A 21,326-nucleotide genomic window follows, 5' to 3' on the forward strand; every position below is an offset into this window, starting at 1 on the left:
AACCATATTACTTTCATAAGCATAATCATTAGGCCATTTTTTTTTATTTGCTTGACAACCTTATAAACCACTTTTCAAAAGTATGGGGGCAGTACGGTTTTTTTAAATGGGTCATGAACTGGCTTTTTAATTTTTTTTATATTGTTGTCTGAGGTCAACTTATGACGTTTGTGTGGTTTTTACATTCAAAAACATTATAATGAATAAGTCATTTTCTGCCCTGGTTTTGAGGCTCTCTCAAGAAATACTTGGTTTTTATGGGCGTGCCGCACTGAAGACTTGGAAGACTGACGGCTAGGATTGGCTAAGATTTCCTTAGATCTAGATTTAAGATAGACGAAATGTCCGTGACGTCACCCATAGGATTCTGATGAGCAGTTTTGAAGCGTAAAGTAGGGTCGAGCTGGCCGTTGCCATCTTGGCAGTGCGTCATCGTGCGTCACTCCCGGATAATAGAAAATGGGCAAAGAGGCGGGATGTGGGTGGAGCTGAGGTGCAGGATGACTCATGCTGCGTTCACACCAAACGCGAATAGAGCGTCATGAGCGAGTGATTTCAATGTTAAGTCAATGGAAAGGCACGTTGACGCACGTTGAGGTCCTGCGGCGCAATAGATGCGTTTCGCGCGGCGCGATGGACGCGATTCCGCCTCATTCGCATAGCGTCTTGCGCGATACGCGCGTTACATGCGAATGGTGCTTTTTGTGCATTCACGCATTTGAAGCGAATTCGCGTCTGACGCCTGAGTTAATTTTTTTAAATTTTGTCGTCAATTCGCGCAGCGTTAACCAATCAAGAGCCTGCTTGCTGCCGTCACGTGGTAAAGGGACGTGATGAGAAACCCTGCATAATTTTAAAAATACTACTATTGTGTCACAAAAGGTTTTAAGACTTTTTCAGGTGAGAATGTAGTTGTTTAAAGCTCAAATCTGTGGTTTATTTATAAAGAGAGCGCCTATTTAAAAAAAATTTAAATAATCGTTTGCGTTTTTGGAGTTGTGAGATCCAGGCAATCACCAGGCACTCGGCACTCGGCACTCATTAACCCAGGCGAGAGTAGCCTTTCCTTGGCTAGTCCTTCTGCCGTCTGCCGCTGGCTCTGATGTCCTGTAGTGGTTTGTCTTTTGTGGATCTAACGGGCGATCTTTGGTGTCATGGATCTATAATTTGTTGTCTGCCAAATCGTTTTGACTGAGGGCAAAGAGAAGTTTCGTAACTTAATTTTTTTAAGGATATTTAAATATACATGCAGTGAAGATAATGTAGGAGTTGCCTGGACCACATTTGTGTGGCTATTAATGCTTAAAATATGTTTTTAATGAAAATGAAAAGAGGCAGAGTGGTGTTTTATGACATATTTCTCCTGGAGCGCCTTGAACGCGCGTCTATTTCGCTTCAAACGCTCAATTTCTACGCGCGTCCAATTCGCGGTAGACACGATTTTTACGCTCTATTCGCGTTTGGTGTGAACGCAGCATAACAGACAGCAGATAAATGGCTATCCACCTGTCACTCAAAGTGGCCACGCCCTTAATTATGCAGAACTTTAAGGCTTTATATAATGTAAACGAATGAGTTATAAAAAAATTCACCCCCCTCACAGTTGTCACGAAGGGCAAAATTTGCCGTATAGACCAAAACCACAATTTGTACCAGGCTGTAAACATGTTTTTTTTCTGCAGTAAAGTTAGGCAGTTTAACATGGGGCTCAATGAGATTCTGCTCCCTTCTGGAGCCTGTCTCTAGCGGCCAGTTGATGAATTGCAGTTTAAGTCACTTCTGTATTGGCTTCAAGAGAAAATGCGGGAGGTTGCTGCTTGGAGTACACGTGAGGGATTGTTTTGAAAGCGTGTGGAGGGCAACCGGAATTATTTGCTCACAGGGCTCGCAAAATGTCTTTATCAAACAAACACAATGATTCATCTCTCATCCACCCACGATTGACAGCGTGCTAAGGTATGTTCAGTTAGAAACGTACACATAATCAATACGATCTGTAACAATGCAATACTATCACATATAAAAAACATGTTTTACTCACAAAAGTGTGTGTTGCACCGTTCCTGTCGGATCCAATATAGGAGGCACAGCATTGTGTTTTAATCTCAATATGTCTGCAAATCCAGTCTCGACCTGTATCTTGTTTACAAACGATTCTGTGGTGAAATGAAGCGAACAAACGCGCAATGTCTTACGCACGTGAGCTGGAACTGTATTAAAATAATTCCTATTATTAGAATCTGAAGGAAGCTTATGCAGGGACTGTGTTCTTCCACAACCAGGCACAGCGCAATATATTACTCTCTTCGGCATGTTTATTGCTCGGTACTAGCGTGATCCGTTTAGCTCCACGAGTCGGTGGGCGGGGCTACAGAAGCAGGCGTTCTTCTTCTTCTGTTGAGGCGGCGTTTCAGCACACGATGACGTCAAGGGTCGATATATTGTGAGAGCTCTCGTTTTCTGGGCCTGGTGCTAATAAAAGCTTTTCTTTGACTAACAAGGAAGTTTTCAGCTCCGAAACTTACAGGATATTCTTATATCACGATGAACTTTTATATATCAAAGACTCAAGGGAAAGTTGATTTCTCAATTCATCACCCCTTTAAATATATTTTTAAAATGTCATTTATTTCTGTGATGGCAAAGCTGTATTTTTAGCATCATCACTCCAGTGTTCAGAGTCACATGATCCTTCGGAAAACATTCTAACATGCTGATTTGGTACTCAAGAAACATTTCTCATTATAATAATTGTTGAAAACAGTTGTGCTGCTTCATATGCTTGTGGAATAGAAAATTCAAAACAACAGCATTTATTTGAAACAGAAATGATAAATGTCTTTACTGACACTTTTAATCCATCCTTACGGAAAAAAAAAATCTTACTGACCGCAAACTTTTGAACAGTAGTGTGTTTTATGGCCAATACCTAATACTAATACTTATCTTTTAAAGATGCTGCATGTGTTTAAATAGCATTATATTGTGTTTTTATGTAATTTCAGGCTCACAATATTCATAATTATAGCCTTGGTGGTAGCGCAGATTATTCTGGTCCAAGTGTTTTTCCTGCAGGACAAACTCTCCCCTGAAGACAAAGAAAAGCCTCTTGCAATCAACAACAGGTTGGACCATTAAAAAGCACATTTTATAAAAAGAAAAACAAATAGATGAGGCTATAAATGACAGTCGTGATTCTAGGGTGTCCTGAGTGATAAATATAATTATAAATATGAAACATAAAAGCCTTTTTTAAAAGATATTTCTGAAATTACCCTTCTCTGTTTTGTCCTTCCACAGAAAAGCGTTCCACTGCTTCAACTACTTTTTCTTTTTCTATAATGTGATTATGGGGTTGAGCAACTGTATTTTGCGCCTTTTAAGCAGCTGCATTGTGGGTACTTGGCTGGTGTCACGCATTGATCGGACCATCATGCAGCGCGGCTATGAGTCCATGGATCCAGGTAATAATGCCATATGCAGGGCTGTGCAGTGATAATTTTCCAAATATAATTTAGTCTTAAAGGGATAGTTCACCCAAAAATGAAAATTCTGTCATTAAATACTCACTCTCATGTCGTTCCAAACCCGTAAGACCTTTGTTCATCTTCGGAACACAAATGAAGATCTTTTTGATGAAGTCTGAGAGCTTTCTGTCCCTCCATATTCAGCTACGCAACTACCACTTTGACCCTTCAAAAAGTTCATAAAGAGATCGTAAAACTAATCCATATGAATTGAGTGGTAGGCTTTTATTCACATATACCAGAGGTGGTGAACTCCGGTCCTGGAGAGCCACAGTCCTGCAGAGTTTTGCTTCAACCCTAATCAAACACACCTGAACAAGTTAATCAAGGTCTGAAGGGTTACAAGGAAGCTACAGGCAGGTGAGTTTTATCAGGGTTGGAGCTGAACTCTGCAGGACTGAGGCTCTCCAGGACCGGAGTTCGCCACCCCCGACCTATACTGTAAACTTTCATTAACTCAACAGAAGCTCAAGCATGTTCCCTTGATGTGCGAGAACCAATGAGGTTCATTCTCGTGTTGTGCAGCACATTTGAGCTTCAGCAATAACCAATGAGATTCATTCTTGTGTTACGCAGCATGTTTGAGCTTCGGCAACAACCAATGAGGTTCATTCTCGTGTTACGCAGCACTTTTGAGCTTCAACCAATGAGGTTCATTCTCGTGTTACGCAGCACATTTGAGCTTCGGCAACAACCAATGAGGTTCATTCTTGTGTTACGCAGCACATTTGAGCTTCGGCAACAACCAATGAGGTTCATTCTCGTGTTACGCAGCACTTTTGAGCTTCAACCAATGAGGTTCATTCTCGTGTTACGCAGCACGTTTGAGCTTCAAACAATGAGGTTCATTCTCGTGTTAAGCAGCACTTTTGAGCTTCAACCAATGAGGTTCATTCTCATGTTACGCAGCACTTTTGAGCTTCAACCAATGAGGTTCATTCTCATGTTACGCAGCACGTTTGAGCTTCAACCAATGAGGTTCATTCTCGTGTTACGCAGCACGTTTGAGCTTCAAACAATGAGGTTCATTCTCGTGTTACGCAGCACTTTTGAGCTTCAACCAATGAGGTTCATTCTCATGTTACGCAGCACGTTTGAGCTTCAACCAATGAGGTTCATTCTCATGTTACGCAGCACGTTTGAGCTTCAGCAACAACCAATGAGGTTAATTCTCGTGTTATGCTGCACATTTGAGCTTCCGCAAGAACCAGTGAGGTTTATTCTCACGTGTCAAGCAGGTTTAGTTGAGCTTCAGTTTATGTATGCTTATCAATGTTTATATGTGAAAAAGTCTAAAAAATGTAACCTGTTCATCATATAAAGTGATCAAGTCTCTTCAGAAAATTTTAACTAAACCGTTCAATTGGGATATGGATAAGCTTTACAATCTCTTGAATATCTGTATTCAATGGAGAGTCAGAAAGCTTTTTTTCATTAAAAAGATCTTCATTTGTGTTCCGATGATGAACAAAGGGTGTACGGGTTAGTAACCACATGAGGGTGAGTAATTAATGACATAATTTTCATTTTTGGGTGAACTATCCCGTTAAAGTCGATAATGGGAACATGATAATTATGATGTTAATTATTTCATTAATATTTTATCAATTCATTATAATTGGGTGATTAAATATTTTACCTTTACAGGCTCTAAAATGTAAGATTAATTTAAGTATTTCTGCACAATGGTTATAATTGACTTTTTTTGGGCAGGATATAGCACATGGATAGGGATGATATTTGCTGATCATTACCACAGCAACCCAGTTATGGTGTCTTTCTGCCATCTACTGCTTGGTAGAACACTGGAAAAACAGGGACCTGCAGTGCCCTCTTATGCAACTTTTAGCAATAACACAGGTAATAATGACAGATGTAAGCACATGAAAGCACACATTTCTTTAAACAGACATCAAATTAAATAATTTTGCCTTTCTGCTTTTTAACAGGATGTTCAGCAGGGGGCAGAGTACGTGTGCGTTGGCTGCTGCTTTACACACTGCTGAGGAACCCTGCACTCATCCTGCTGAGAAAGAGAAAAAAACTGACCCAGAACGACAATCAAGACCCACTTCTCTTGGCCCGCACCATCACCTCACAGGCTCAACAAGCAGACGAACTGGTCAAAAACAAAACTGCCGAAACAGAACCAACACAGTTAGACATCTGAAAGAGCTGGAGCTCTTGAAACTGGTTCCTGGAAAGCAGAGCAGTGTCAGGGTGTCTATCTGGGTGAAGACAGACAACATGTTTCAAAATTGAAGGCTGTGTTTGAAATGTTGTGGTCATCTACTGTATAAGCTGTTGCACTACTGACAAAAGAGAAGTCTGTCTTCCTTTTTGATACAAAGAACCAAAATGATTGAGGAGTCATCTACATATCCAATTTTTTTGGACCAATAAAATGTTCTCTAGAGAACGTTCCCTTTTTTGTATCTTTTTTTTGTTGTTGTAAATTTGTAACTTCACTCATCAAAGCTATTAAATGGAGCCTTGAAGACTGAATTTCATCAGCGAACTGGACTGAGAAAATGCTGGATTCAGAGTGCAGGAGCTATGCAGGGTTAATGCTTTACATGAACTTCTGAAACAAAGTTGAATGTTTGATTTGTTCAGTGGTATTGGTGAAATTGTGTTTTGTAATAAAATGTGAAATATTTGTTTGGGTGAATTAACTTCATGGTGTAGCCTATGCCAACCCCCAAATAAATAAATAAAAATAAAACACAACCATAGAACTTTTTGGTAAGTTTTAAAAAAGTGTAAGACCATGAATATTGTTTTACTATAATTAGAATTAACTTATTTGAATATATTTTCTGAAGCTTTAGCTTTTCCTCCACTGATTCCTTAGTGAATAGTTTTTAAACTATTGACACTGGTGTGTGAGCACATGACTGTCATCACCCTGAATTCTCACAGCCATGAGTTTTATTTATCGCTTTTTGCCTTCAGCACCTTTACAGAGCAAGATTACCCATTTTAATAAGTGTTTACAATGTTAAATGCCGCAGAAGAATATTCTACTCATATAAAAGGGATGTCTGGATGGCCCTTCAATCTAGTCTAGTCAGGGACGTTGGGGTTTATTTATATATTTTAATTTATTTGTTAAGTAAATATCCTAGAATAGTAAATAACGTACTTGGATTCAGCTGAATTTAATTAAATATTTATTTATTTGGCTTTTTGACATTTGACCTCGGTCCTTTTTTCAGATGACGTGTGACGTAGCTGGACTGATAGCCATGGTGATAGCAAATGCACGTGCGAATGCGCGCGATATTAAACGGCTAGATTAGTGTGAAGAGAAAAAGCAATCAGGTGAGTTTAATTAGCAATGCTTCCCTTATTAATGTTTTGTTGATATTTTTATGATGTGGGAATAAAGATGTTGCTTTCCAAGTTAAAAGAAAAGGAATAATAAAGTTAAATTAGTTCCAAATCGCTTGCTTAGCTAGTTAATTAACGTTACTGTCTGATGAAAGTTAGCTTCCCCTCTTCCCGCCTGTCTTTCTGATATTTGAGTTATTTAATGCTAATGTTTCACGTAAGTGTAAGGTTATCTTGGCTGATAATATATATATATATATATATTTTAGACTGTATTTTTTTAGGGAATGTTTGTTACATTAATATACGACATTCTAACAAGCATAAACCATTAACGTTACTTTTTAAATGAAAATGATTTCTGTAAGTTATAAGGGTCGATGACATGTGTTTATAAGTTTTTATATAGTTTTATAAGTTCTTAATATAATAAGACCTCTTTTAAAACGTTTATGTGAAATTGTATGTAATATAAAGTTTAATATGTGTATGTATGTTCATACATTTTTGGACATGTATACCTTTTTCAACAACAATAAAATTAAATGAATGTGTGTAAGTTGCATCACTTAATTGTTTTTTTTATTTTATTCAGTTAATCCATTTGACCTGAACTTTCCATAAAAAAATTGTTACACTCAGCTTGAGTTTGATGGGTTGCTATATTATGTAGGCTCAAAACATGTATTAATTACCATAGACATGACTAACTATAAACCTTCAAAGCATGCCTCACAATAAAAGGCCTACCTTGACAGTATTTTTGAGTAGCTCATAACTAATCTTACTCTGAATGTGCCTGTGATGTCCAAAAGTGCCATAGTGTCTTAATTAATGCTTTGTGTTTGAGTGCAGGATGAGTGATGTGGAGTTGGTGAAAAAGATGCTGCGAGCTGTTCTTCAGAGCAGTAAGCATGGTGTGGCAATGACCCGTCTTCCGGGAGATTACCGGGCTCTGACAGGAGAGATGATCCCTTACCGGAAGTTTGGCCATGCCAATCTAGAGAGCTTTCTGCACAGCCTTCCCGGTGTGGTGCGACTTGAACGATCCAGTTCTGGAGAGGTGATGCATTCACTTGATCTGTTAAAAGACCACCTGTATGTTTATTTTTATTTTTTTTACAAATGCTGTAGACTTCAGGCTATGTGAGGTTTTATATAAATATAATATAACCTTATAAGTAGGACCATGATATACAGATTTTAGATTTTGTGAATCAACAATTACATTTTTCCTCCTCCAACTGGGAATTTGTGTGGTTGTGATCAGGGCTTGACATTAACACCTGCCAAATGCGGGTCGATTTCAGCAGTTGCCGTGTAACGCAGTCACTCCTACTAGCCACTTTGGTGGGTTGAATTTGATATAATATACATATTTCAATTGTAGTCTTTTAAAAAGGCATCTGCAATAATAAACTAAGTGCAATGTAGTGTTGTCCAAAACATAGATTTTCTATACCGATACTGAAATATCAGAAATGCTTCCAATACTAATTTTCCACGGAATAGATACACTATACCAGCTACACTTTTTCTCTCTCTCTCGTCTCTCCGACAGCGAGTTGACACACAAACCTGCCTCCCCTCACTCACTCACTCACTCACTCACTCACTCACTCACTCACTCACTCACTCACTCACTCACTCACTCGTTTCACTTGATATGGATGAATTGGTGTTGCAGGGCTTGAATTTCGGCTTGGGATTGCGTGTATTGTGCATAATTTTTCTCATTACCATAGATTTTGGACATTAAGCAAAGTATATTGTGTCAGGTCTTAAAGTGACAGCAGCCTAATATACTGCCAAATTATGAGAGAATATTAAAATATCTGTATGTCAGCTTTTTTTCCCCATGGTACCGATGTCAAAAATGTGGCCAGTGAAAATGCTGTTTGGCTAGTAACTTTGGAAAACCACTAGCCACAGTGGCTGGTGAGCAAAAAAGTTAATGTCAGGACCTGGTTGTGATAGAAATGCCAAAAAACTGAAAAACTTAGTATAAAGAAAATGTTCAGTTATTGATTAGTTAGGGGTGTAACGATATTCAAACCATACCGAAAAACCGCGATACACCACCCACGGTTCGAACCGCGATACTCATGTCGAACCGAACACGCCCCGCCCCTACTGCCCCGGCCAAGCTCTCATTCACCTTATGCCACAAAATAATTGTTTTATACCTTGACATTAGATTAAATAGTAATTAATACATTTAACAACTAATAAGAGCTGTATTTTTACTAAATATTATTAAAATATTATTTACTAAGTATACACTAACTTTTGTCTTCCAAGTGCCTGTCACGTCACTTTGGGTGATCGCTCAAGCTTCATCACGCCGTATATTATAAGCGCGAGAGAAACTACGAGCATGCAACACGATGTCAATTTGTAAGTCTTGAAATAAAAGTAAAATACCAATAAATCACGTAACTGGTTCGACGTTTGTGAGCTGGGAATGATTTGCATGCCGTTATGATGTGCATTCTGTTTATCAGGAGCAGTTTTCATGTTTCATTAGCAGTTCATGATTTAGGCTATTATGTATTCGCCATGGTAACTGACTGTTGTTTCCATAACTACAAAATGGCACTTTATTTTCACTTTATTTTTTTTGTCAGTGTGGTGGCTATTTTATAGTATTAACAAAAACTGCTATTTAATATCTTTAACTTATCCTATTTATTCATCAGTAGCCTATGAGTCATATTCATACTGTGTTTAAAGGGATAGTTCACCCAAAAATGAAAATTAGCCCATAATTTACTCACCCTCAAGTCATCTGAGGTGTATATGACATTCTTCTTTCAGACGAATAAAATCGGAGTTATATTACAAAAGTCCAGGCTAATCCAAGCATTAGAATCGCAGTAATAGTGGCTCTGTTTTTGAAGTCCATAAAAAGTGCATCTGCCCATCAAATAACTGCTCCACGCGGCTCCGGGGTGTTAATAAAGGCCTTCTGAAGCGAATCGATGCGTATCCATATTTAAAACTTTATAAAGTAAACTTTCGGCCGACCGCCTTCCCTGTTCAATTTATGGAAAAATTGTTGAAGTGTCCCCCGCCGATCGAAAGATTAACGCGACCAGGTAGGCTCGTCATGACGTCACGTACACATATTGAGTTTCACTTTCAACATTCAACACTTTTCCACGGAAGGCGGTCGGCCGAAAGTTTACTTGATAAAGTTTTAAATATGGATATTTTTCTTACACAAACGCGTCGATTTGCTTCAGAAGGCCTTTATTAGCACCCCAGAGCCGTGCTGAGCACGTTATTTGATGGACAGATGCACTTTTTATGGACTTCAAAAACAGAGCAACTATGAATCAAATTCCAATGCTTGGATTAGCCTGGACTTTTGTAATATAACTCTGATTTTATTCGTCTGAAAGAAGAATGTCATATACACCTAGGATGACTTGAGGGTGAGTAAATTATGGGCTAATTTTCATTCTTGGGTGAACTATCCCTTTAAGTAGGCTACAGTGGGACATTACTTCTGTGTGTCATCAATTTTTTTTTAATAAATGTGCTTTGTTTTTTAAACATTATGGTAAATGGTAAAATGAGTAGATTATTTCTGACTAGTCTACAGTGTAGACATTTATTTCATGCACTATATATTTCATATACTAACTGCTCTAAATAAAACGTGAAGCCAATGTATAAAGTTAAATTATTGCTTTTGTTATTAAGTTAAAAGTGAATCTAGGGTTATTATTGCTGGTGCCTGCCATGAACCCTGCCTCCACAGCAAACCGAGCCGAACCGAATCGTGGCTCCAAAACCGTGACATGAACCAAACCGTGGCATAGGTGTATCGTTACCCCCTATGATTAGCTTATGTACCATTATGTCGGAACCAAACTATAATGTGACAGACTTTATGTGTATGTTTGTAGGTCATGTGTTTTGCTGGTGTGTGTGAGGAGACGGCACACATTGCACAGCTGGTCGCCCGGCAGAAGAATGTGAAGAAGTCCGGCTGCTCTAAATTACTGAACTTCCAAATGAGAGCAAAGTCTTCCTCTTTGTTTTCATATAACGGTAACACGCATGCACAGACAAACGAAAGACTCCAGTGAGAGATTCTGTTTGGCTAATATAATGTAATTTTTGTGGGTAATTCAAATTAAGTTTTGCATTTCATAATGATTTCCTAATAACTTCCTTTACTTGCTTGTACTATTCTAGGCAATGTTTGAAGTGAAATCTGTATTGCAAGCACCTCTCGTGTCTCCTTAGTCCTCATTTCTAAGTTGCCTGGAGAAAAGCACCTGCTAAATGATAAAATGTAACTTCTGTATTATTTTGCCATTCATAAATGAATGTTGTACATCTTATACTAAACTTAAATTGTGTGAGGTGCAAAACCTTAAATGGATTTTTTTTTTTGTCTGTGTGTTAGTCAAATGATTTTCTTTAGTTGTAAAACAGGAAAAGTGTTTAGATACACATCACTTTTAAATAGCATGTTAACCATATAAATCAAGTTAATGGGATTAACGACATTGAAAATCCGTTTTTGTGTGCCCATGTCCCAAGAGAAGCTTATTAAAGTGTTTAATGCGGTGTCTTTGCCTACCAAGCTATAGTCAAATTCATGTGTGCTGACTATATCTGTGCCAGTCGGTCACCGTTGCACACTAATGACACAAACTGTTTAGCATCCTGCAGTCCGTCATGTAGCCCTTCGAGGTATGTGCTTGTTTATTGATGTGGTTTAACTGTTTTGGTCTTCGCAGTCAAACCTCGCTTGTCTCTGCGGCAACCGGGTCACATGACTCATCCCGCTCGAGGCACGCCATCCAAATCTAGTTTTTACCCTAACCAGCGGCAGCTTTACAGTACTGACCTCCCCTCCTCCCGGGCTCCTTCCCGGCAACCGAACTGGAGATCTCCAGGGTGAGTGACGTGAGACAAAACACTTGTGAGCATGAATACGTTCTCAAAATATTCATCCCAACACTTATGTGATTTTAGGTTAGGGGGGACTACATGTGTACCCAGCAAGACCAATACAGAAATAAAGACTCACTCTAATAAGACCAGTGGGACACCAGGTAAACCTCATGTTTTGCCCTATTAAAAATGTTTGTATTTTCTTTATGACAACAGCTAAGTTTATGTTGGCTCGGATACAATGTTTTATTTAGACTGAACTGAAGCCTAAACTAGAGCTGCATGATTCTGGATAAATTGAGATTCACAATGTTTTTTGTTTAAAATAGATTCTCCCACAAATCTCAATAGACAACTAACCAAAATAACATGTCATTTACTAGAGGTTCTGACAAAATGTTAATTGTCTATTTAAAATTTTAAATGAATTTGAATGAATTGTTTAAAAAAAAAATTGGTTTGAATGAATGATTCAATGACTCCACTTCACATAAATACTTCACTTGTTTCAATACTGGATGAATAGAGTGCCGAAGTTATGACGTCACTTTGTAGGCCAACCCGGAAGTTAGCGGCGCATGGGTTCCCTCGATCGAAAAGCCATGCATTTTCCCCATAGACTTTTGGAAAATCGCAAAAAATAAGATCTGTGTTCAACAAAGAGTTATGACCCTTACACGTTTTGTCTATCAAGATAATCTTTACAAATTAATCCAAAATGTATACATTTTGAAGCCTAAATAAAGCCGTCAGATATAAAATGCTAACGGTAGGCCATAAACGGACTACAGCACACCATGGTCGCGGATCAACGTCATCATCAAGCTTCCTCAAACTTTATTTAAAAGCACGCTCGCTCATTATGATCTGCGCTGTGTATGAACACTTATCCACTTTTTCATGAGAAATATTGCCCATTCGTTTTTTCCAAAAATGTTAGAAACTAATTTTGTTTATGCGTGCCTCTCTGAGATTTATCTTTTGTTAATGTTTTTTCAGACAATATGATTATCACTGTGATAACATTAAATGACATGAAACACAACCCAGTCTCTTTTTGTTAAATGCAAGTTTATGTATGATCAATAATACAAAAGTATAAGTAAAAGGTATAATAAGCTATACATTAAATAAAGCAAACAATTCAGTCAAACATTCAAAGTCAGTGCTAGTCGGCTACAACGGTAACGTAAAGTTAAATAGCCTAAAATGAAAAAATAATGCAACTTTGCCCTCAGCCTAAACGATTTGCCAGGGAACAAATTATATTATATTATATTATATTAAAAGACAAATTATAGCTGGAGACGCCACAGAGACATCAGAGCCAGCGGCAGACGGCAGAAGGACTAGCCGAGGAAAGTCTACTCTCGCCGGCTAAACAAGCGCGGAGCGCGGCTGATCCACTTGAGCTCACAACTCCGAAAACGCCAGATAAAATGTTCAAATATTTCTTATAAAAATATTTTATAAATTTTATTTTTTATTTTATACACTCTTATAAATAAACCACAGATTTGAGCTTTAAACAACTACATTATCGTCTGGAAAAAGTCTTAAAACTACGTTTTGTCACACATTAACAGTAGATTTTAACAAAAAAAGACGTGTAAACACAGCCCATGTCAGACATTTCTCAACGAGACGAGCCGCTGGCAGAAGCCCCTCCCTCCTATGACGCGAATTCACGTCTGTTGTGCAGTGAATGTCCCACGCGAATGAAGCGAGTAAACTCAAATGTTCAAGCATCGATTTATTCACGCCACATAAGTTCTTCATAAGTGATGCTGAAACGCGGGCTAGTGAGAGATTTCCTGTTTGTCACGATGACGTCTAAAGTCCCCGTCAAAGGATGTAGTCCCTTTTAGCAACTTGTTAGCAACCACCGTTTTTAAGACACAATAAAGTTTTAAAAAATCACAAGCAGGTTTTAACTAATGAGTTTTATGTCATAGATCAAAACGTGAAAATATTTAGAGGCTTTGTTAACCACAGACCTTATTTCAGGCGATTTAGCAAAAACCCATAGACTTTATGGCGAGGGAACCGGAAGTGCTAAAATGCTAACTCCCGCGTTTTGGCTTACAAAGTGACGTCATAACTTCGGCACTCTATTGTTCAGCACTTCTGAACTAATCTTTTGTTCAGACTGATTCAATCAGAAAACATGCAAGTCACTTGTCGCCACCTACTGGTGTAACAATGTAATCGATGCAATCGTTATTTGAAGCACCAAGTTACTTTCAAAAGGCGATTTGCTCTTTGATTTGCGTTTTGATTGCTTCTGTAGACATCAGTGTTTATATCCAAAATATAAACTTTTATCCCAGTATTTCTGTGATAATTTGATTATTTCATCAGTGAGGATTTCTTATAAATACTATGTAAAAAATCTTGTCTTGTTCTCGTGAACCCAATCTCGTGTCTCGTCTCGTGAGGCGTCTCGTCACACTCCTAGAAATTGCCCTAGAAATGTTTGTTAAAGCTGTTTCATAACTATATAGCTGTACCTGAAAGCAATTTTTCTGCAATAATTCAAACACCAATGGGAAAATCCTGTTGGCTTTTTGTCTAGGGATCAAGGGTAAAGGTATCTTCTGGGTTGGCCTACAAAAATGTCATCACTGCAGCAAGAGTATTTTCAGGATTTGCTAACTTAGTTTTATAATCTCTTTTTGATGTATTCAATAGGGCTGTCATTTTTGAGAAAAATCTAATTCGAACGGATATCAAATATCAAACAATGTATTCGAATATATTCGAATATCTACGAGCGCCCCGCCCCCCGCAAAAGAAAACGTGATTTAATGTACTAAGACACTGTTATTAAGAGACCAAACTCAGTAAACATAATACTAATAATGTATACTATGTACAAAAAATCAGATGAGCCCAGAATATGAACGCAACGCGTTTAATTACACATTAAGCGTTTTTCTCCCATAGAAAACCATTAAGGCTATAAGAAAACGCTTAACGTGGCTTAATGTACTAAGACAGTGTTATTAAGAGACCAAACTCAGGAAACATAAAAAAAATACTGTTTGATAGAACTGCGTGTGCTTGGTTTGTTACCACAGTTATCTGCATGCTTCCTCAGCGATGAACTTCCACATTTGCGGCTATCTTTTCTTCAACTCCTCAGGATCCATCTCGACGAGTGCAGGCAGATCGATTTCTTCGCGGTTGTGATTTCTTCTGGGAGGGGCCGCGCGCGCTGCGCGGGCACAAATAAACTAATATGGATTTGAAATTATTTTATCATCTTGAAATACAGGCAAGGCATATGTATTGTAGATGATTTTGTACATCTACAATATACATGCATATATTTTTTATATTCATTTGCATGTGACTGTTTAAAACCTGTGTTTAGACCCGTGTTCTCCCTTGTCCTACCCGACTCTGCATGGCACTTTAAAAACCGGATCGTTTATTTATAGTTCGATTACGGATATTTCACGTGACATTTTTAATAAAAAGTGACAGCCCTAGTATTCAATCAGTTTGAGTGTGATGCTTGTTTCTGTGTTGCATTCTTCAGCTCAGCAAAAGCCTGTAAACCGTGCTGATGTTCAGGCGGTTCAGGGTCGGATCAAACGGCTCTTGCAGAAATACTCCAGTGGAGTCTGGCTGTCCAAAATCCCTCAGCTCTATAAGGATATGTTCCAGGAAGAGCTCCACATGCACAAAGAAGTGGAGACGTGGACGCACATCTGCACTGTGAGAGAACTGAAATACAAAAAAACATGCTGACTATTAAAATAACCCATTAATCTATATGATAATAACCCTGATCAAGAACTTATTGTAAACTAAAACTATTAAAATGTTTTTGTTAATTGAAATTGAGCTGAAATGAAAATACTATTAGATGGAAAAACTCAAACTAAACAAAAATGAGAAATGTTGCCTTGGCACAAGGTTTCTGTGGGTCTTAAACAGGTCTTAAAAGTCTTAATTCACAAATTAAGGCCTTAAAAAGGTTGTAAATCTAGAGCAGAAAGTCTTAAATTCATAAAGTCATGGCATTAAATGATACATGCACTGCAAGAAAATTAATGTCATCAGTATTTTTGTCTGGTTTTCCAATACAGATCTTTGATACATTTACTTGAGGTGCAAATGTAAAATATAGTCTTGAAATTTAACTTAAATTTAAATTTAAGTTTGATTAAAACAAGAACAAATATCGGTCAATGAGTTTTATGAAAACTTCCCTTTGAGTTGAACTTATTTTAATCATAAACTCATTTTGATCATTTTCATGTCAATTTCAAATGCATGTTTGAGCTATTTTACCTGAAAACTTGTTTTGGCTCAATGCACTCATGCACCCCAGTATTGTTTTTTTTAAGGTTGGTTTAAAAAAGCTACTTAATTGTCCTTATTAAACTACGGCCTAATCCTGGCTTAATCTAAGCCATGTCTGTGAAACCAGGTCTATATTTTATGTCATTTTACATCTCATGTAAATGTGTCTTGATTTTAAAAGTCTTTGGACAACTGCACTGGAAAACAAGACACAAAAAAAACCTTATTTTTTGCAGTATTATCAGAAAGTACAGTGAGTTATTTCCATATTCTAGTGGTTGGGAGTGATTTCAAGCTGCTTTTTATTTGTAAAATGAATTAAAAAGTAATGGATTTATGTTGAAAGTTTTGTTTTCCAACTGAAGTGTAAAATTAAAATGTTAACTAAAATTAAGACTATATATATATATATATATATATATATATATATATATATATATATATATATATATATATATATATATATATATATATATATATATATATATATATATATATATATATATATATATATATATATATATATATATATATATATATATATATATATATATATATATATATATATATATATATATATATATTAGTCTTAAAGTTTGTTTGGGTTGATTTCAAATATCAACAGTGTTTTCAGAAATCACTTACTGAACTTTACTGAAGTTGGTGACTGTTACATGATAAATGATCATCTCTCTGCTGTCCTTTAGGTTGAAAAGCCAGGCAGCAATAACATAGTGGACCGCCTGGTGTACCCTTTCTTGGACCCTGCCCCAAAACCAAGCACTGTGCCTGCTGTATCTCCATGCAAACGGTCTCCTAACACAACGCCTAGGAAACCGCCAACACCTGCCCAGCAAACTACCCGCATCCTCAGAACACTTGCCATTAACATTCCTCCTTCAACCAAGAAATCCCCAGCACCCTTGAGCCCAACATCACCCAACTCCACTATGCTGGATTTGACTCTCACTGAAACACCCAAAGCTCACACCAACTCGATCATCACCCCTCCCTCCACTCCACCCTCTCACCAGCCTCTGACTCCAGAGATCAAGCAGAAGCTGCGGCAGCTGCTCAGTAAATACAGCCACGGCCTGTGGGCTCATGCACTTCCACAACTTTTCCAAGAGGCGTTTGGGTAGGATGCTATGCAGTATACAACTATACATATTTTGTTAGGTGCATACTTTTTTTAGTATGCAATTTCAATCCGAAGTATGCTAACTGATCACAGAACCGTATTCAGTAAGTAAAGTCCATTTATCATTAAAATACTATAATTTACATTGTTTACATTTTGTAAAAACAGGGTCATTTTTGGCTATCCAAACAAAAATAAATCAATATAGAGATGACAAAAAAATTGCATACTGCTAAATAGTATGAGTGGTTTATTAGCATGCTATTCTTAACTGCAACAGTATTTCAAAATATGCAGAAATATAACTGAACATTCAACCTTGGCCAAATAACAATAATACTAAATAATACTGAAATTATTAGTGTGTAGAAAATGTAGTATACACTACCATTCAAAACTTGGGTTGGTTAGGTTTTTTTTTTTTAAAAGTATCTTATGCTCACCAAGGTTGCATTTAATTGAGCTAAAATACAGTAAAAAGAGTAATGCTGTGAAATATAAATTTATAATAACTTAAAGTTTCTATTTTAATAAGTTTTATTTATTCCTGTGATGGCAAAGCAGAATTTTCAGCATCATTATTCCAGTCTTCATTGTCACATGATCCTTCAAATATCATTCTAATATGCTGATTTGCTGCACAAGTGATATTTCTGCCTAATATTTTTGTGGAAACCGTAATACATTTTTTGCCTGGATTCTTTAAGTAGAAAAGAACAGAATTTATTTAAAATAGAAATCTTTTGTAACAAATGTCTTTACGATCTCTTTTGATCAATGATTTCATGCTTTATTGCTGAATAAATGTACTGTACTTATCAGGGGTGTAACGATACACCTATGCCACGGTTCGGTTCATATCACGGTTTTAGAGCCTCGGTTCGGTTCTGTTTGCTGTGGAGGCAGGGTTCATGGCAGGGCTCCAGCAATAATAACACCAGATTCACTTTTAACTTAATAATAACAACAACAACAATAATTTAACTTATTAACTTTATCTTTATTAACTTTATACATTGGCTTCACGTTTTCTTTAGAGCAGTTAGCATACCCGGGTAAACTAAAATGAGATAAATACCTCCACTGTAGACTAGTCAGAAATAATCTACTCATTTTACCATTTACCATAATGTTAAAAAAAAGCACATTTATTTAATAAAAACTGATTACGCACACAGAAGTAATGTCCCACTGTAGCCTACTTCAACACATAAATTGTATGAATATGACTAATACTGATGAATAAATAGGCCTATAAGTTAAAGATATTAAATAGCAGTTTTTGTTAATACTATAAAATAGCCACCACACTAATTTAAAAATAAACAAAATAAAATGGTGCCAATAAAGTGGCATTTTGTGGTTATGGAAACAATAGTTACCATGGTGAATACACAATACTAACATGAACTGTTAATGAAACCTGAAAACTGCTCCTGATGAACAGAATGAACATCATACCTGCATGCCTTCCCAGCTAACATGTCTAACCAGTTATGTGATTTATTGGTACTTTACTTTTATTTCATGACTTACTAATTGACAACGTAATGTTGCATGCTCGTAGTTTCTCTTGCGCTTTATATATGAAGTGATATACAGTGCGCGCCGCCGCATTTGTGCGTGTAATTAGAGTGTGCGCTACGAGCACAGGATAACGGCTGACAGGACATGAAAGAGGTTTTCTGAGGTGAAGAGAATTTTTTTTTATTTCGTAACAAGCTACGAAAATGACGATGTTGCTGGGTCTCCAAGGTAGCATTTAGCCTACCTGGCTAAATAGGGAAACTGGCTTTCTTTGTCCTTCCACCATGAAGCTTGAGCGATCACCCAAGTCCCGTGACAGGCACTTGGAAGACAAAAGTTAGTGTAAAATTAGTAAATAATATTATTATAATAATATTTAGTAAAATACAGCTCTTAATAGTTGTTAAAAGTGTACTAATTACTATTTAATCAAATGTCATGGAAGAAAAAAATCATTTTGTGGCATAAGGTGAAGTGAGAGCTTGGCCGGGGCAGCAGGGGCGGGGCGTGTTTGGTTCGACATGAGTATCGCGGTTCGTACCGTGGGTGGTGTGTCGTGTTTTTTTGGTTCAGTTTGAATATTGTTACACCCCTACGATTAGTGAATGCACAAGATACATTCATACACTGTGACAGACATGCTTTTGTACTTTTTAGTTGTTGATACATTTGTATTATGTATAAGAGAGTAGCACAGTGAAATTTTTTTATTTCCAGTGACTGTGATATTTAAAGAATATTCTTCTTGTTTCACAGGTGTGAGTTTCCACAGTACGCGTTGCAGGATCTGTCTTTGTTGGCAGATGCTTGTATGGTAGAGTACCCCATGCCGGACAATCGAAAGAGAGCCATACTGTACGCACTACCATGCCAGGTGCAGACAGAGCCCCGTCCTCGCCCACCCCCACTGGTTATGCTCTGTGACAGCAATCCACTTGTGCCACCTCTGATTATCCCAGCGGTAGAGTATCTGTCTGTTTTGGTGATGGCGGTCAGCAGCACCAACAACGTTGTTCTCCGGTAACGGCCAAAAAAACTACATTTTACTATTGGATATGATTTTTACTATTCGATTTTACTATTAATAAGATGAATCACTAGTTTTATTATTTGCATTATTTTTGGTTGTGGATTCATGATGGCATCCTATTTTTCAGGTTTGTGGGGGAAGGCTACTCTAAAGCTCTGGAAGTGATGGAGGAGGCTATGCTTCAATTCTATAATACAGTTGGAGCTGGACTTCGTCTTCTCTCCCCAAAAATCGGACAACTGGTGGCAGTTGCTATGGCGGAAGATGCAATACTAAGAGCTCAGGTTCGCCAGGTCACAGAGGACAATGTGAAGGTACCAGAAACTTCTGTATCCACTTTTTTATAACTTAAGAGCAGATATGGCCACATTATCTACTTCCAGTTATTTTAGCTGTTCAAAAATTATCTGTTATGCTGCTTGATATTAAAAACTGGTATTTTTTATCATATTATTTTAATTTATTAGCATAATCATAAATACATTTTGTAGCTCAAATAGTTTTACCGCTTACTACACTTCATCTAGTGATGCCAGTGTTTCCCACAGATTAGAAACCAATTTGTGGTGGTGGGCGGGCGGGCGGGGTATTTGGGGTTGGTGATTGGCACAAATATCGATTTATTTCGATCTTGATTCAGTATCAATTCATATGTATATAGCCTACTGTACATATAAGGACAAATAAGTCTGCCTTTTTAGCACTATTTCAAACTATTTTAAATGATATTTGCTCACATTCATTAATATTCACTTGTGTGTGCTTGTATAAGTATCATTAAAAATATTAGGATGCAAGTTATTAATGTTTTAAAATTTCACATTTAAAGAAATCTAGTGTTTGATCATGTCTAAATGTATTCAAATGCAAAACCTAAAAATAAGTAAGCAGTTATGATCTTCAATACTTTTTTTGAGCAACTAGACTAGATACATGTATATTGATTAAAGAGCCATATAGGCACCTATAGTGGGTAAACCATGGCATTACAAATGAAATTAATTATTTTTCCAGACACATAATGACTCTAATTTGCATAGGATTTCTCAATTTTAACATTAATTAGTACACTAATTGTAATATAAATAAGAGAAAATATATTAGAAGTATTTATTTTTATTTAATTCATTAAATGGTCATTAATGGACCATAATTATTGCACAAATAATAGGCCTATTTAGTACCAAAAGATCTCCTCAAAATATTCAATAAATATTATTAAACCCAAATATAGAACATTTATTTAATTGAAAAATAGTTAAGGTGTATGGTCACATTTGACCACCAATGAGTACAAGTGTAACCAATAAGTGAGGAATACCTGAGGGCTAAATACAAGAAAAACATTAACATTAATGTTAAGATGTTGCATCTCCATCACTCTCCATAATAAAATGATACTGTAAATGTGGTTGACGTAATAAGCAATGCACACTATGCTGTACTGTTTACCAAAACTTGCTGCAAACACCTGTAAAGTGAAACTGTCGTCTATCCATTCAAATGTATTGACACAGCGCTAGAAGTATTGAGCGCTCCG

General features: G+C 37.0%; 2 protein-coding genes across 2 annotated transcripts in view; both read left to right on the forward strand.

Annotated features, from left to right (window-relative positions):
* Nucleotides 1-6,281, forward strand: part of stra6l (STRA6-like) — a 14,864-nt gene extending 8,583 nt beyond the window's left edge. The window contains exons 15-18 of the mRNA XM_079811471.1: nt 3,006-3,125; nt 3,301-3,464; nt 5,241-5,387; nt 5,477-6,281. Coding sequence (XP_079667597.1) covers nt 3,006-3,125; nt 3,301-3,464; nt 5,241-5,387; nt 5,477-5,697 — 652 coding nt within the window. The 3' untranslated portion in view covers nt 5,698-6,281. The remainder of the gene's footprint in view (nt 1-3,005; nt 3,126-3,300; nt 3,465-5,240; nt 5,388-5,476) is intronic.
* A 1,435-nt stretch (nt 6,282-7,716) lies between these two features.
* Nucleotides 7,717-21,326, forward strand: part of tdrd7a (tudor domain containing 7 a) — a gene marked incomplete at both ends in the record, with an annotated part of 30,602 nt that continues 16,992 nt past the window's right edge. Inside the window, 8 exons of the mRNA XM_079811395.1 lie at nt 7,717-7,923; nt 10,775-10,919; nt 11,618-11,777; nt 11,856-11,935; nt 15,319-15,497; nt 16,796-17,226; nt 19,513-19,776; nt 19,914-20,100. Of these exons, the coding sequence (XP_079667521.1) occupies nt 7,717-7,923; nt 10,775-10,919; nt 11,618-11,777; nt 11,856-11,935; nt 15,319-15,497; nt 16,796-17,226; nt 19,513-19,776; nt 19,914-20,100 (1,653 nt within the window). The remainder of the gene's footprint in view (nt 7,924-10,774; nt 10,920-11,617; nt 11,778-11,855; nt 11,936-15,318; nt 15,498-16,795; nt 17,227-19,512; nt 19,777-19,913; nt 20,101-21,326) is intronic.

This window comes from Gobio gobio (genome assembly GCF_949357685.1).
Source record: "Gobio gobio genome assembly, chromosome: 3".
NCBI classification, from domain to species: domain Eukaryota; kingdom Metazoa; phylum Chordata; class Actinopteri; order Cypriniformes; family Gobionidae; genus Gobio; species Gobio gobio.